The sequence below is a fragment of the Epinephelus fuscoguttatus genome, linkage group LG3 (genome assembly GCF_011397635.1).
Source record: "Epinephelus fuscoguttatus linkage group LG3, E.fuscoguttatus.final_Chr_v1".
NCBI lineage: Eukaryota > Metazoa > Chordata > Actinopteri > Perciformes > Serranidae > Epinephelus > Epinephelus fuscoguttatus.
The window spans coordinates 30,359,036-30,375,380 of NC_064754.1; the positions used below are offsets into that span (position 1 = coordinate 30,359,036).

Genomic DNA, 16,345 nt, shown 5'->3' on the forward strand with positions numbered 1-16,345 from the left:
TGAGTTATGGCTTCTGGACCGCTCCTGTCAGGATGCCCTCAAGCAAGGCACTCACTCAGCTGCTCAGTGGCCACCAGTACCTGCAAGCTCAGTGCAAAATGTGTAGAAGTGTGAATTCTCAGTCAGCTCTCCCTACAGACACAGAGTTACACATTTAAAATCTAAAGCACACTGTCACAGACATTTCACAGTGTCTTCAGTCTTGCGTTTTAATATCTGTCACAAGCTTTTTCCACAGAAGACCGTTTGGCTTGAGGCAAGACAAACAGGCGTAACATACAACATCAACAATGCCCCGGTAAGCCAAGGCAGCCAGTCAACACGCAATGACACGCCTGATGACATGCAGTCATGTTATTATTAGTAACACCTGTGGTTTTCCTAATTTAACACACCTATTTCTCTGAGGTATTGTGTGAGCTAGGTATGTTTAAGTTAGGGGTGTCTGATATACCAGTATTGACAATAACTATGGTCTTGAATAATGAAGTACTGATATCATGTTAATAATACACATGATAAGATTGTGTAATTAATCCAGCATCTCTTATATCACTCCTGTTTCTGTTCTTGCTGTGTGTCCCTCCCCTGATGCCATCTGGTTGCCCTTTCACTATGTGTTAAGTGTAAATGCTCTTCTTGTACAATTTATACAGTCATGGTTACAGGCTCTCTCCACCTCCCTACACTTGTGTTTTGAGTGTAATTCATTTGCGCAAGAGAGACAAAATGCAAAGATGAATTTGACTGACAGCATTGTGAGTTAAGTTACGATAATCATGTAGTGAAAATCTGATAGAGCCAACCCCAGTTTAAGTTGTGACGCATTTTAAGCAGTAACTAACAGGCTGGTTGCACAAATCCACTCAAGGCTTTGTTTGAACTAATGTTATTTTTGGGTTCTTTCCCAAGTTAATTTCCTGTTCATCTTGCCTTTAAAATGTCTTTATGGACCCTTTCAATCTCGTTAAGAGGTAATGGTGTTTGGCCAGTTCTAATGAAGAGAATTTAATCACCAATTTGGACTAACTTATTGCACAGTTAAAAGCAACATGTGACCTTGCAAGTCACTGCGCTGAGAAATACAACCAGCTTTTATGAATAAACTGCTTTAGTATACTATATATATTCCAGGTTCAGCATTTATGGGGGACTTAAATATTAAAATGCTTACTGTTTACTGTTGATGCACTGAAGTTACACCCTTTCTAAAAGTTTAAGTTCTTGTTGTGTGTTCTCAATATGCATCAGGCAAACTCCCTCTGCTGGAATAAAGGGAAAACTTGAAACATGACCTTCACATCCACTTTAAGTACAGACATTTTTATTTGATATGAAAACACTAGCAGTACAAAAATATTTCATCTTATATAAAGTGTAAAAGGTGTCATTATAGTGTCAAATAAAACTATTATGACAATATCTAGAACCATATTAACATCAAAGTGTAGCTTTGAGGTATGTTTTCAGTGTGTGCACAATAACATTTGTCCTTATCCAACATTTGGTCGCAGCTCAGACAAAAACTACATCAATGATTAACCTTGCTTTTTAATCTCCGTCTCTGTGCGGTGGGGGAAACAGGTGTGGGCAGTGGCTCCGTCTTTGTCCTCTCGTGTTTAACAGCAGATTGTTGCTCAGGTTCGGTTTTTGTTGTGAGGGAGGAGGTTGGAGACCGAGGGGATCCAGCTTTAGGCCTCTTAGTAGGAGAAATCTTGTGGGCGGATGGACAGCTGTGCTGGTTCAGACACACAGAGCAGAGAGGGTTGACGGGGAGACAAACCTGCTGTCCGAAACCAACGAGCAGCCAGTTGATCTCACTCCACAGCTCCCTGTAACAGAGTGTGAGAGAGGAAGCTTGATATAAACCTGAGTTCTGTCAGTCAACACAACATGTATAAGAGCTCCTGTCAGTCAACAGAGTCAATGATGTGCTGTGTGCGCCCAGGTCAGTCTGGATGACTCTGATCTTTATAGACCTGCTGGTCCGTGTTAATCAGGTTGTGCGGGTCAGCCGTGAATAAGTCATGCTGTTACCTGGGTAACCACTCCTCCAGGGCCTTGCGTGTTTCCTCTGGGCTCTTGGTGGGTTTCTTGAGCCAGCCCAGTCGATTAGAGATGCGATGAACATGTGTGTCCACGCCTAAACAAAAAAACTGACATTATATAGAAGCACATACACACATATCATCCACTTTTTGTAATGTCTGGTGATCTGTAGTGTTTGTATTACAGTTTTCTTGTTTGGTTAAATGTTGTTTGGTCTTTGTGTATTGCTTTGTATTTATGTGAAACAGTTGATGATCTGTGACGCAAGAAAAAATTCTGATTTTGTTTCTGACAATACAGTGAAATCAAAGTCAAATCACTATGTCACATACACCTAGTCTACTCATAGCAGATATAAAGTATTTTTTCGGTTTCTATTCTGTGCTGCAACTTTATCAGCCTCTGGTTCCCCTGAAGAAATGTGTTAAAAAACATACACAGTTTAGTACAATGGAATACACAGAGTAGTCTTGCATAGCCAGACTTTGTGCTGGAGAAAGGTCTGAGTAAACCTATCATAATTTCGCACTAAAGAAAATAAAGCTTTGGGTTGTTTGTATTTGTTTAAACCAATCACAATCATTTTGGGCTGCACTAAGCCCAGATGCAGCGACAGTGCCCCGTGCGTGCCAGCAGCAAACTTGTTTTATTTGAGAAAAAGAGGCCACATAAAAACACAGTAAAAGATGTTTAGATGAGTGTAGGTTGCTAGCTTCGAGGTTGTTTTATTGTTTCAGGCAAAATGCTAACATGAAGTGTGGAGATAGGTCCAGCTATGCAAGACTAGCTCCATGTAGCAGCGTCGATTTTGAAAACAGTGACATGCAGATAGCAGATGGGGAGGACAATTCTGTCTGAGCGCAGTGACATGTTCTGACAGCCTCTTTGTTCTGCTCTGTTAGACGCTTTTTGTTTTATTCCATTTGATGTATAAATGATCGTGCATGCTTCCTGACTGTGTCCCCACCAATGCCAGACACCTGGTCCCAAGCGATGCCCATAGCCAAGTGAGCCATCTTGGGTCCAACTCCTGGCAGGTGGACCAGCCCCTCCACGCTGTCTGGGATGTCTCCTCCGAACTCTTTCTGCAGCATGGCCGATGTCAGCTTCAGATACTTCACCTTAGTCTGGAGAAGGTTGGGTGGGAAATCCATTCAATAAGGAGAAAGAGTGAACAAAGAAGGAGGGTGAGAAGAGGGAAGCATGGCTCCCGTAATGCATAAACAGACTTCAGCTTTACCCTCCAGAAGCCGACAGGATAGATGAGTTTTCCCAGTGTGTCGTCATCAGTAGCGAGTATATTTTCTACAGAGCAGCCATGAGCTCTGAGCTTCTGCATGGCTGCTGCTGTCACCTGGTCCTTGGTCTGACTGGACAGCATGAGTGACACCAACACCTGGAAACGTCTCACCTGTGCAGACAGAGAAGAGAACAGACAGAACACGATAGATGAATTTGAACTAGTGAATTATGTATCCTTACAAACAACTAAACCACACCTACGTGTGCAGGAGCCTCTGTGTCATAGCACTTCTCTGCTCCCATGTTATCTACAGGTGCATCACGGCCGCTCCTCATCTCACGAATGTATCCCAATTGTTTCTTCCAGTCGGGAGGTTCCCAGTGTTCTGTCTTCACTGGTGTAATGCCTTCATCCGTGTCATATTCCACTTTTAGCCGTCTCCTCCTGCGACTGTGTGAAGACAACGGTAAAGTGTCTGTTTCTGTTTTTGGATGGCAACCACCTGAATGAGCACAGGGGAGAGGAATGAGAAAGATCTGACCCTGCATGGTAATACAGTAACAATATACACTACATGGGTATTAATTTGCTGCTACAACAGCCTCCAGTCTTGTGGGAAGGCGACTAAACACAGAGCTCTGTGCAGAGTGGTAAAATTCAGACTCTGAAAACTACCATTTCTTTATGGACCTTGCTTTGTGCATGGTTTCATTGTCATGTTGATACAGGACAGGGTCGTCCCCAAGCTGCTGCCACAAACCTGGAAGCACACTATTGACTACAACAGTGGTTTGTATCCTTTTTAGCTTTTGACTCCTCAAATCAAAGCAATGTCTATTGGTGACCCCTCCACACTGGTTGCACAGGGAGCTTACAGGTATCAGACACTTAATTTTAATGCATTTAAAGACCTTTTCAAGAACATTTTAACCCTAATCAAAAACTGATATATGGACAAATCTTTTTTTTTCTTATCCAAGCACTGAAGGTAAGTACAAAGGTAAGTGGTATGTGGCTCTGTGCAACGCAGAGGTAGCTTTTACATGGGAACATAGTTATTAGAGTGAGTAAGCGTATTCTACATTTTGACAACAGGCATGTGCAAGTTTTAAGTAAAAAGACTTTAAGGCAGGTTTAAAGATTTGTAACATCAGAAATGTGGACTTTCATGTAGAAGAGCTTGACTTATTTTGACAAAAAGAAATTAAAGGATGGATAATTAGTCTACAAAGATATGTAAAGTAGTTGTGTATGTTTTTACATCTGTGTGTGTTTGTATATGTATATATGTACGCACCTATGAGCAAAGGTTAGTAGGGTTTTGGAGGAAAACAGCCCTCTTCTAGTGAATACAGTAGATAACAGCTAGCAAAGCTTTGGACTTTTAATGGAGTTGCACCGTCATTGCTTATTGCATCATACTTGTGGATTTATTTCCTAAATATAAGGACACAAAACAACCCAATGGGGAAACACATTCAAGGTACAGAAATAGACTGGAATGAAACAACTCCCCAACTTAACCACTTCTCTTTAACAGTGCTGTCTGTGTGACTCACTGACCCAACCTGTTGGTTTTGGAACAATTTATTTCTCTATGATTGTCTGTGCTTTGTTTTCTCTTCTCTTTCTTTACTTTTTTTGGTATTACATTCTATAACACATCTAAGTCTATAAAAATAAAATAAAAAAGATGGATAAGTGAAGACAAATTTGGGAGTGCTGCACTGGGCCAAGACACTAGGTGTTGCTAAACTGTAGAAAATCCGGTACTAAAAAGCGATCACTGTCCAAGCTGACTCAGTGATGAGGTCCATGGTGTGGGCTGCCTGTCTAAAAAGATACTGGAGGCACTCTGATTATAGTTAAAAAAGATATGACACCCTGAAGATTGTCTGAAGTCGAAATGCGTTGGTCTATGTTATGTGAATAAAGAAGTTTAAACTATAATCAGAGTGCCTTGGATGACATTCTTAGACAGCCAGCCCACATCATGGACGTCTACACTGAGTAAACTGGCACAGTTGTTGCTTTTTATTCCGATGGATATGTGAAATTAGATAAAATGTTTGTGGTAAATTAATGACTTTAAAAGTCTAATATTCAGAAAATTGAATTCAAGACATTTTAAAACTTTTAAGGACCTGCAGACACCCTGCTGCATATATCTAGTGGTCAGATAATATTTTTAGAAGTTAAAGTTAAACAGCAAAAACAATGATAAGAGGAGAGATGACAATAAAATCAATTTGGTGAGGTGTTTTTCCTCTGCTTTCCTGTACTGTTACTCATCTAATGACCTCTTCCATTAACTAAACATTCCTGCAGGACACATTAACAAGCCTGCATGTCCTTTAGATAAAGTCTAGCCTGCAGCAGTGTTGGAGGCAGCCTGCCATGCCCAGGTCTACCTGTATATCTGGATGTGATGTGCCAAGCACTGCTCAGATGCAAGAGTCCACAACAAGTGTGAGCAACCATGGCAACTTTCCCCAGCTGTGTCTGTGAATTCTGGTTTATTTCTAGATAATTTCACACGTTTCTGTGTTCAGCTAGTAGCCCAACATAAACATTACCCGTTGATGAGGGGGCCGAGGAGGGTCTTTGCTCAGCGATCCTCGCCTCCTCCTCCTCCTCCTTCACCGCCACAGAGGAAACTGGATTCACATTCCTCCGTGTGTTGGTAAGTTTGGAGCTGAGAGAGGCTGAAGCTGCGCAGCCAACACTTCGATCACCACTCCGACTGATAACAGACATGCTCGGGATGAAATAAGGAGAGGTCATAGTCACACACTGGACTGCATAACAGACCCGCCTGCTGCAGCGGACGGGAAGCATTTAGATGAACCTGAAGTTGGTTTCTCGTTCGTAGATTGCACGGCCAAGCACGGACCATAAAGTAGAATTTCCCTTTAAATAAATTCACGAAGAAAAAAAAATATTATTATTAACAACAACAAAAATAACAAAAACATAATTTTAATTTATTTTTTAAAATTCAAGCTTATCAACTACATAATGCAACAACAGGTTGTACGCTGTTAGTGTTTCATAATCACTGTTTACCATTAACATAATTCATAAATATATAAAACTGAATTATACCGATATGCATTTAAGAACTACTTACAATTATGAGTCAGCTATATGACAGAAAAATCAATGCAGTCTTAGTATTTATGTTAATAACATAAAATCTATATGATAAAAGGTTAAAACGGTCAATTTAAATGATCAGGGGGGCTTCCTGACGACCATACATCTGCATTATATATTTTTAAATACAGAAATGTGCTTAAATGATATATGATTAGCAGGGAAAGCTGATACTGTTGTATGCTATTTGTTTTACATGATGACAGGTGTAGCTGTGGGATATAACGAGGATATTAATAAACTGAAATAAACTAGGACGGGTGTCACAGGCATGCAGTTTAAATTAATAAAACTATAAGGAAAGAAACAGCTTATAGTTTCCTGTGTGTGAATTAGTATTTTAAAGCTAACAACTTTAACTTGTTGTCCAAAAGCTCCACTTACAGGCAGCCTCGTGGCAGTGCAGCTCCAACGAGGAGCGAACTTCAGCACTGTTAGCATTTTAGCTAGCAGCTAGTTAGCGTCACCGTTGGCTTACGTTTCCGTTTTAGTAACATATCTCTCTACTATTCGACTATTAAACAGTTTTACGAGGCCTTTGGCAAACAAAACAGTGGCTCACCTTTGTGTAGACGTTTCGCTCTTCATTTGTTATGATTTATAGCGTTAAAACCAGACTAACTACAGAGCTGTAAGTTAGCACAGTTTGGGTTTAGCTTACTTGGAACTACATTTCCCATCAGCGCGAGTAACAAACGTGTTTTTGTAGGAAGTGCCCCTGTCACAGTATTAGTGTGTCATCCGGTTGAGGAGTGGAGGACTGAAGCTGGACCAGAACAAGCTTTTAGCAGCAAATACAGAGTTATATCAATGCACAGACGCAGACGGCTGTGTTGGCTGCATACAGACGAAGCTGGCTGCGACTGAAAGAAAGTGAAAGCGACTTATCTCCAATAAGGTGAGAGCAGAGGGGGGAGGAGTTGTTTTTTAAGCTACCAGACCTTGAATGCCACAGAGGAATGCTAGCTCATGACAGGGAATATAAAGCGTAACGTTAGCTAGCGGTTCATTTGCGCCATTGTGCATTTCTCCCGATTACACCATGTTTATTTTGTCAAGTGTCCAAGGATATAATTTGCTCTGGTCGGAGGCTACCTTGCACCGATGTGGTTGTTGTTGCTGAACTGAAACAGAACAGTCGTTGTCTGTCGGCTCACCTCCCCTCCCCTCTGTCTTTCTCTCTGTCAAGTCCACATGACAGCAAATTCTCCAAACCTGCCCCCTGGGTTTACTTATTTACAGGCTGGGCTGCAAACTCCACTGCTGGTTAACAGCGGGCAGGAGTCTGTTTACCTAAACTACATAAAAACATATTTACTCATTTGCACCATGCAGCACTATGCAGCTAAGTATAGTGTAATAAAAGTTTGCTGTTGCAGATTTAAAGGCAGTGAAATGCTGCCACCACCTTTGCCTGGTCTGGTGTTAGAGGCAACTCAATATCCACCACACAGACTAAGAGTTATAATACCATAATATATAACTCTTTAATGAGAATATACTATTACTAACAACCATAAATGCACACAACAGAACAGAAAGCTTGCACAGAGCCTACCCATTTCTTTACTTCACTAGTTTTTGCTGCCACCCTAATTCAAGGCAAGTCATTATTATTTACATAGCCCAATATCTCAAATTTGCCTCAACAGGGCTTTACAATCTGTACAGCATATGGGATCCTCTATCCTTTGACCCTGGTTCATAAGGAACCCCCCCCCCCCCATAAAAATCTCTATCGGGAGAAATACTGAGCAAACCTACAGTTAAAATGCCAAAATATATACATAGAATGTAAAGAAAATGGATGTAGGAGGATGTCAAGCAATTTTCAGGTGTTGCCAAACAGTCATGACCCACACACAGCCTTCATTTTGCCAAGTGACCTGGAAAGAGCACAGCTGCACAACACACAGCAAAACTGAAGCCCATCATTCACTCATATAGGTTAATGAAACAAACAAAGAGAAGGAGAGAAAGAGACAAAAGGAGAGGCTGAGTGTCTGGAGGATGAAGGTCCTCATATATAAAACACCCTGAGGAAACACACAAACAGCTGTCCAAGTAATTGTGAGAAAAAGGCATATTGTTTTTTTTTTTTTTCAGTGTTTTTTTTTTGGGAGTGGATCACCTCATCTGAAAAAATGCCACCTCTGCCAATATTATAAAAATACAAGAACTCTTGAAATATTGAGGTGCTGTTTTGCCCATCAGATGCCACATATTTAATGACTTATGTAATGACTGTGTCCATTGTTAAGTTTGGCATCTGCTTATCAGGTTGATCATAAACGAGATGTGTCAAGATCTGGGTGTCTGACGGCTTCAGCTAAACAGTTTCCTGGGAGAGAGTCTAAAACTGTTTTCTTAAATCTATAAAACTTAAGACTGTCAGAGGCTTAGATGGAGACAAAAGGTAAATGCCAATATTCTTCAAATAGAAATCTTATTTCATCATAGATAAGAAGATCACTTCAGTAACAACCATTTTACAACTCTACACTGTTTAAATGCTAAGGAATCTGAGAAAGAAAACAAAGATGGAAGATTGGAAAGGATGCATAAGATCCAATGCATGTTACATATGTTACATTAATGCCATCCAATATGTGTTGTATTTTATTGCTCAGAACGTTTAAACCAAACAGTGACAACAGTTTGAAGCATAATATAACAAATTGATTTGTTATTTGCTATAATATTAACTAATAAATAACTTTTCGAATATTGGTCACTCTATGTGGACTAAACTAAGACAGCATTCAGAAAATTACATGCAATTGACTTGCAGTATGTGAATTAATAAAAGGCTTATTACCATCAACTGAACGTTTGCTTTCGTCTGCCATTTTTCTGCAGATATAACGTCAACTTGGCAACTTGTGTAGCAAAATGACTGGCCGAGTTGTTCCCATCTTTATCCATGGTTGTTCTGACTTGATGGGGCGTTCATGGGAATTTTCCCGAATGGAAACTCATTTTTCCAATTATTAGGAAAGGACATGAATGTAGGGAGAGACCGGCAGGAAAACACAGCATAATTTTCACATCAAATTTAACATTGGTTAAAACAGTGCATTTTATTTCAACTAAACTAGAGTTGGTAATTATTTGAACAGTTGACTAACTAACTAAAAGGCTACTAAGAGGAAGTAGGACCGTTTTGGTGAGTTATATTTAGTTTCTGTCCAGTTTTAATTAAGTATTTTACCATGAGTTAGCAAAGCAATTAAGCTAACACTAATCTCAGTTCAGGGATGGAAATAAATTTAAATTTACAAGGCGTATGGCAGTTTTTCTCTGTTCAATAAGGAAATAGTCGTTGGAATCGCTCATGTTTTGAATTTTCGTGAGCTTACATGTTTAATTGATGAGATTGAAAAAACTAGGAGAGCTAGTGAAGTAGCTAACGCTAAAGGTAGGATCTGGAGGATTTTCAAACAAAACAAAATATAGACATAAACAAATGAAATCCTGCTTAATCATCACCTATGGGCTTCTACTCATGTGTGGTGGTGACTCTGTTTGCAGAGCTCCTGCTCTTTAACTGTATTTTGATGTTTTTGTGAGCTCGGACCGCTTCTGGGCGGAGATTTTCCCAGCCAATGAGAGAGCGCAGGTGCCGTGCCCGAGCGTGTCCGAGCGTGCACCAGCGCGAGCCTTGCCTGAACCTCTTCTGTGAAGCCTTCTTCCGTACCTCCGGGCTCCATACATCCGGGAGAGTTGAGCCTGATAGGAGGGGCCATAATTTGAATGTGTGTTTACAAACAGCAACTGGAAAATCCTCCAGACCCTACCTTTAACTCTTGGTCGGGTTGGGGGAGGGGAGGTGGTGCAGTGAACGTTACCGCCAGCGAAAATACCGTTTGGCAACATTAACGTCACCATATACCCCGGTGAAATTTCAGGACGGTATTAAGTGTGTTGGAAGCATTGTTCCTCCACATCGCGACCGCACCACTCCTGACTCCTCTCCCCGCTGCACCCACACCTCCTTTTCAACATAACTACTAGCAATAGCTGCTAATTGAGATAACGTTATGTATGGCTTTGCACGCCCTTTGACCCTTGTGCTATTGTTTCAATGGCTCATAATCCAGAAGCCTCACTAGTCCGAAAAATGTCCCCACAGACTTAAAGCAAACTTAAAGTTTTTTTGGCTTTTGCATTGTAATAATTATGCGTGTGCAAAAATGTCTTACGTGTGTTACTATTTTAGGCAGCTGTCAATCCTAGACTGTGTTATCTGTCACTCTTATAGGTTGGGCCATGAATAAACAACCAAGCAAGGAGAGTCTCAAGGACAAGGTGAAGGGGATCTTTGGGCTGGGACCCCCGCGGCCACCGAGCAAACAGAGTGAAACCAGACCATCAGAGTTCATCATTACGACTGACATCATCAAGGTGTGCACAAGAGACAGAGCAACTGTGCATGTTCATACACACTTGCCATGCTTTTGATTTTGCTCCCATCATGTTTTGCTTAGTTTCACGGTCTTTACTCTTTCCCGTGATGTTTTTCAGGAGCTTCATCCAGACTGCGGTTTAAGCAACCGTGTTCGCATGATGAACCATGTCTGTGATCTTGCCAAAACAAAAAAATTTGAGGAGGTGAGTCTGCCTTAGATGAGACAGTTTTGATACATGTTATCCTCTGTGTTTGTTAAAATCTGTGCATGTGGGGCGCCAGTGGCTTAGTGGTAGAGCAGACGCCCCATGTACAAGGCTGTTGCCACAGCGGCCCGGGTTCGACTCCAGCCTGTGGCCCTTTGCTGCATGTCACTCCCTCTCTCTCGCTCCCTTTCATACTTGTCTGTCCTATCCATTAAAGGCTAAAAAGCCCCAAAAAATATATATAAAAAAAAATCTGTGCATGTGTTGTTTTAGCATGCGGTGGAGGCTGTATGGAAAGCTGTGGAGGACATGCTGACTCCAGAGCAGCCACCTGAGGCCAGACATGCTGTCCTGCAGCTGCTGAGGGCCATTATACAGGGACAGGTACGCAGAAACAATACACAAACATGCAAATACCAAATGTGAATGTAATTCTTTCTTTTCATTTAATGAAGTCATGCTTACCGTTTATGTGAAGGGCGAGCGGCTCGGCCCTCTCAGAGCCTACTTTTTCAAGGTGATCAGAGACTACCAACCATGCAACGAGGACCTCTCTGATAGGCTGGAAGTCTTCAAGGCCTTAACTGAGAACGGGAAGGACATCACTTACCTGGAGGAGGACATAGGTAAAACTTTTAAAAAATATTAGAGCACTTTAAAAGTTAGTCTGGGTCACTGTCTGGTTAACCAACATACGCCTCTTTGGTTATGAGTTGAAATGTTAGCATTTGGATACTAGATATAAAACACAGAATAAAGACTTTAAATGGACTTGCAAACAATGTGAGAAAGATGGGTCGAATTAGGTTGTGCACAAGTTTGTTTTACTTGTTTAAGCTAAACTGAACAACAACACAGCTGTAATGTTTGTAAATGTAACTTGTTAAGGCATCCACTGGTAATACTGTTTTCTGTTCTTGCTCTGTTTTCTCCTCTTCATCCAGCACGTTTTGTCCTCCTGTGGATGGACATCGGTCTCACCTCCGATTTTCTCCATGTACTTGTAAATTTGGTGAAGTTCAACAGCTGCTACCTGGACCAAAATGTCTCCATCATGGTCCAGTAAGTCAGAGATACAGACAGACATACACACTTATGTTTGTATTTTTTGTGGAAAATGACCACATGCATTTCATTTTTGCCTTCTCTCTTGTGCTCTCTGCAGAAAAATCTGTCTCCTGTGCAACAGAACAACATCCTCAACAGATATTGAGGTGGGCTTTTTTCCCCTTCATTGTACTTTTAGATTTATGTTAAACTGATGCAGCCATAACTGCAGTTTAACTTGTTTTCTATTGTCAAACGAAAAACAGTCAACACATTCTTTGTTCAAACAGCTCGTTAGCATTCAGCAGTACATGCTGTCCGTCCCTGCCCAGATGTTACTGTTACACATTACTGAGCCAATGAAGACAGTCAGAGGTTCGAAGGCTCATAAGTTCATCAAATAATGTGAGAAGAACTTTGTTCCAAATGTTCATCAAATGTGCAAAATCTGTCTTTATCTACAGTAAATCAGGTAAATGTAAAAAAGGATTAATAGTTATTCTTGTCACTATTGGGAAAAATAAAACATTGATTTTGGAATAAATGATGAAGAACCCAAAATCACCCATTTAAGTCTACTTAAATTGTGTGGTCGCATGAATATGGTCTTTGCACAATGTGTATTTCAAAGCGCCATGTCACCATAGCAAACTGAAGCATGCAGGGATGACAACTTGTTTATCAAAGTCTTTACCAATTCTCAAATATTAGCAGAGTGCCTATTTGTGGGCCTGGACTGTTTATATGTAGTAACATACTAAACTCACCAGTTGTCTGCAGGTTTTGAAACACGGTGGGTGCGAAATTCCTTAGATCAGACAACAGTTTTCCTTTGTGAAGCTTGCAGATGTATTGAAGTCATACCGACAGACTCATAAAGTGCTGATTAGACTTAGATGTATGAACACTGGAACCAGCATTTTACAACTACATAAATACAGTATAACAGGAAAATAGAAAAACATCAGTGATTTTTTTTGTGAAGTTGAGTGTGTGAGGCCTAGTTTTAAACAATCAAGTGGCAGTCTGGCGTAAAAGGTTTGTAATGAACTATGTCTTCAATAATGGTTTTATTGTTAACAAACAATGCTTATCAAATCATCATCATTACTTCACTTTAGTAAAATGCACCACTACTGCTGTTGAATTTATGAACCTCAGAGTTGTTTTACCTTCATATTGTTTCTTCTTCAAAGCACTGTGTGAAAAATTAACAAAGCTGGTTTGTATTCAACATTAGCCTCAGTCGAGTTTGGACTGCAGCCTTGCATACGATGAATGCTGATGTACTACTTCTTTGTGTGTTCTGTGTGTGTGATGTGTCCAGGTGGCACTACAGGTACTGGATGCGGTAGTTTGTTACAACTGCCTGCCCTCAGACTCTCTTACTGTCTTCATCATCACACTGTGTCGTACTGTCAACGTCAAGGAGTTTTGTGAATCCTGCTGGAAGGTAAGAGAACACCCATACACATATTTACACACTCCAACTTTTTCTTGCATCTGAAGCCTCTGGTGTGAAAGGGCGCTATTCATAACCACCTCCTCTGATGACCTCTCCTCTGTTGTTCCACCTTGTTGTGCTGCTCTGTGCCTCTGCAGTTGATGAGGAAGGTGTTGGGGACTCACCTTGGCCACAGTGCCATTTACACCATGTGCCGCATAATGGAGGAGAGGTATTAAGCAGTTTAAGTGTATTTCTGAGCTTAAGGCACATCATATATTATTGTGATGAAGTATGGTTCTCCTGATATGTGTGTCTCTCTGATTACCTACAACTTCCACTAGAGTGTACATGGAGGATGCACCTTTGTTAAGAGGAGCAGTATTCTTTGTTGGGATGGCACTGTGGGGTGCGCACAGACTTCCAGCCCTCAAGAACACACCTACACTGGTTCTTCCGTCTTTTTACAAGGTAATGCACACATACACATACAGTATATGCCTTCTTTCCCAGTCACATGTGCTGATAGTAAAATTTAATGTCTGATTATTTTATCGATTTTATCCATCCATCCATTACCTAATTTCTCGAAGCCCAAGATGACACATTAAAAAAAAACAAAAAACTTTTTTTTGATTTGATCTTAATCCTGACATCATTATAAAAAACACCCCAGCAGATATTAATAGTTAGAGCAAATAATTTTTGTCTTGAAATGTGATTTAAAAGTTGTTGCAGATTAACCTTCTGTGGGCGCACTTATTGTTTAATTGTTCTCCATCTAAAATTGTCAAAGAAAAACGGCAGTTTTCAGAACAGAGTAGTCTCTCTTTCTGTCCAAAGATCACTCTGTCACTTTGTGCTATTAAACACATGTATTTACATGAATGCTGCTGTGCCAAGTACAAAAGCGTTTTGCATGAGCTGCATATCCCTTTGTGTTCTTAGTGTTAGTCATACTACGTATTTTCTGTCAAGCAGTATCCGGTGTGACTTTATCATTTGTTGTGCTGTCCCGAGCTCTGAGCATTTATCGAAGAGCTGAGACTGAACAATAATGATTGAATGATACACGAAAAATGACTAAATAGTAGGTAGTCTTAAAAAACAAGACCATACTATGAATGTAATACATTAGATGTGATAACTGTTGCTGTCTGACCTCTACCATGCAGGCCATGTCATGTGCCAATGAAGTGGTGTCCTACGAGATCGTCCTCTCCATCACCAGATTGATAAAAAAGTATGGCAAAGAGCTGCAGGTGGTCACCTGGGACATCCTGCTTGGAATCATAGAGCGACTGCTGCAGCAGATCCAGGTACACTCATACATACCTCACATGTGCACACATACAGATTAAAATGCAGTTTTGTTCCTAGACTAAGTCGTCCGTCTCATCTGTCTCCACAGACTATAGGCAGTGCAGAGCTGAAGGCCATCGTATATGAGCTGTTAACCACAGTAGAGGAGCTGTATGAGCAGAATGGTTACCATGGCTCCACCGAGAAGTTTTTCAGTCTGGTGGAAAAATGTGCTGACAAGAGACCTGTTAGTTGTTTTGAGTTTCCATCCCTTTGGTGTCATCCTGTGTTCTCACTTGGTCCTCTAACATACTGCTGCTACTTTTCTAATCATGATCTTGTGTGTGTGACAGGATGCATCAGTGCTGACCCTCATCTCATACAGAGCTCAGTCTATCCAGCCAGCCAAGGATGGCTGGATTCAGAGCCTTCACCGCCTCATGGAGAAATTCTTCAGGTAGGACACACACAAAGATCATGTTGATGATATTTTGTTATTTTATTTCTGTGTCTTTTAGTTAACCATCGTCTTACATCTCTGCTGTACTATAACCTTTCCTTTTTCTCTCGTGTTATCTTACCATCTCTCTGAAAGGAATGAGACCCGCAGCGTTATAAGGATCAAAGTGCTTCATATCCTGTCCTTCGTTCTCAGTACCAACAGACAGCTTTACGAGGTCTGTACGCTCACACACATGAACATTTCAGATGAATAGTTCATGAAATTCAACATGGTAAAACTCTTTCTCTTATTTTGTTCTTTGACCTGTTCCAGGATGAGCTGATTGAAATGGTGGTGATCCCCCAGCTTAGTGGGATAGCTGAAGACCGGGACCTGGCCGTCCGAAAACAGGCCACCCAGCTACTGGTGGACCTTGCTGAGGGCTGCAACACACACCACTTCACCAGCCTGCTGGACATCATTGAGCGGGTACACACACACACACACACACACACACACACAGACACACAGCTGTTCATGTTGTCTAGGGCTGTCAAAATTGCTCAAAAATGAGTTTGAATATTCCTTCTAAAAATAACTCATAGGTTCGAACCATTTGAATTTTTTTTTTTCGTATTATGTCCACAAGAGGGCAAACTAATACAAGGAAACATAACTACCTGTAGGTATTTTTATTTCAACAAAAACGTCTTTGAAAACATTAACATACCTACACATTAAAACACATAAAACAATTATCTATAACATTTCGTTATAAACGACCGCAGACCTCTTGCTCGCCCCGCCCCCCTCTCTGACCCGTGGCCACACCGCCCGCGGAAGAGCTGCGAAGAGCCTCGAAGCACCAGACCGTGACCGGCTCGCGCCCTGCAGCGATCGTTTCGGTGTCCGGTCTATTTTCTGCGCGAGCCCCGAGCGAATGTGTCAAGCCGGGTGACGGAGACAACAGCTGGGAGCAGAACCGCTTGTCGACCAGTGTGGAGAAATGCGCGGCTGATGTGAACGGAAGTGCTCCGGCTTGTGCGAG

The 16,345-nt window shown here is 41.2% G+C and overlaps 2 protein-coding genes across 5 annotated transcripts in view; one reads left to right on the forward strand and one right to left on the reverse strand.

Annotated features, from left to right (window-relative positions):
- Positions 1–1,327: 1,327 nt before the first annotated feature.
- Positions 1,328–7,134, reverse strand: nthl1 (nth-like DNA glycosylase 1). Of its 2 annotated transcripts, none has more exons than XM_049572411.1 (7): positions 7,011–7,134; positions 5,869–6,202; positions 3,553–3,794; positions 3,290–3,460; positions 3,017–3,176; positions 2,038–2,143; positions 1,328–1,832 (listed from the first exon to the last, which is right to left on the reverse strand). In XM_049572411.1, the coding sequence occupies exons 2-7, from the start codon at positions 6,128–6,130 to the stop codon at positions 1,532–1,534; spliced, it is 1,242 nt and encodes a 413-aa protein (XP_049428368.1). In that variant the 5' UTR covers positions 6,131–6,202; positions 7,011–7,134; the 3' UTR covers positions 1,328–1,531. The 2 variants fall into 2 exon arrangements, with proteins under 2 accessions (XP_049428368.1, XP_049428369.1); XM_049572412.1 differs by having other exon boundaries at positions 1,595–1,832; positions 3,030–3,176.
- Positions 7,135–7,177: 43 nt separating this feature from the next.
- The window catches only part of tsc2 (TSC complex subunit 2), a 37,387-nt gene continuing 28,219 nt past the window's right edge, over positions 7,178–16,345 (forward strand). For 2 of the 3 annotated variants that reach the window (XM_049572409.1, XM_049572410.1), the window contains exons 1-15: positions 7,179–7,346; positions 10,710–10,852; positions 10,973–11,059; positions 11,336–11,446; positions 11,541–11,688; positions 12,007–12,124; positions 12,228–12,276; positions 13,437–13,562; positions 13,712–13,785; positions 13,898–14,024; positions 14,729–14,872; positions 14,965–15,102; positions 15,209–15,312; positions 15,451–15,532; positions 15,631–15,786. In XM_049572409.1, the coding sequence (XP_049428366.1) occupies positions 10,718–10,852; positions 10,973–11,059; positions 11,336–11,446; positions 11,541–11,688; positions 12,007–12,124; positions 12,228–12,276; positions 13,437–13,562; positions 13,712–13,785; positions 13,898–14,024; positions 14,729–14,872; positions 14,965–15,102; positions 15,209–15,312; positions 15,451–15,532; positions 15,631–15,786 (1,599 nt within the window). In that variant the 5' untranslated portion in view covers positions 7,179–7,346; positions 10,710–10,717. Of the gene's footprint in view, positions 7,347–10,709; positions 10,853–10,972; positions 11,060–11,335; positions 11,447–11,540; positions 11,689–12,006; positions 12,125–12,227; positions 12,277–13,436; positions 13,563–13,711; positions 13,786–13,897; positions 14,025–14,728; positions 14,873–14,964; positions 15,103–15,208; positions 15,313–15,450; positions 15,533–15,630; positions 15,787–16,345 lie in introns of all 3 variants that reach the window. The other variant, XM_049572408.1, reaches the window with a different exon arrangement.

Excerpts from the sequence above, each read along its gene's own strand:
- nthl1 (XM_049572411.1), bottom strand. The coding sequence starts at position 6,130 with ATGCTTCCCGTCCGCTGCAGCAGGCGGGTCTGTTATGCAGTCCAGTGT. Across the intron at positions 3,461-3,552 it reads ACACAGAGGCTCCTGCACAC|GTGAGACGTTTCCAGGTGTT; the intron begins GTAGGTGTGGTT and ends CTGTCTGCACAG. Across the intron at positions 3,177-3,289 it reads ATCCTGTCGGCTTCTGGAGG|ACTAAGGTGAAGTATCTGAA; the intron begins GTAAAGCTGAAG and ends AACCTTCTCCAG.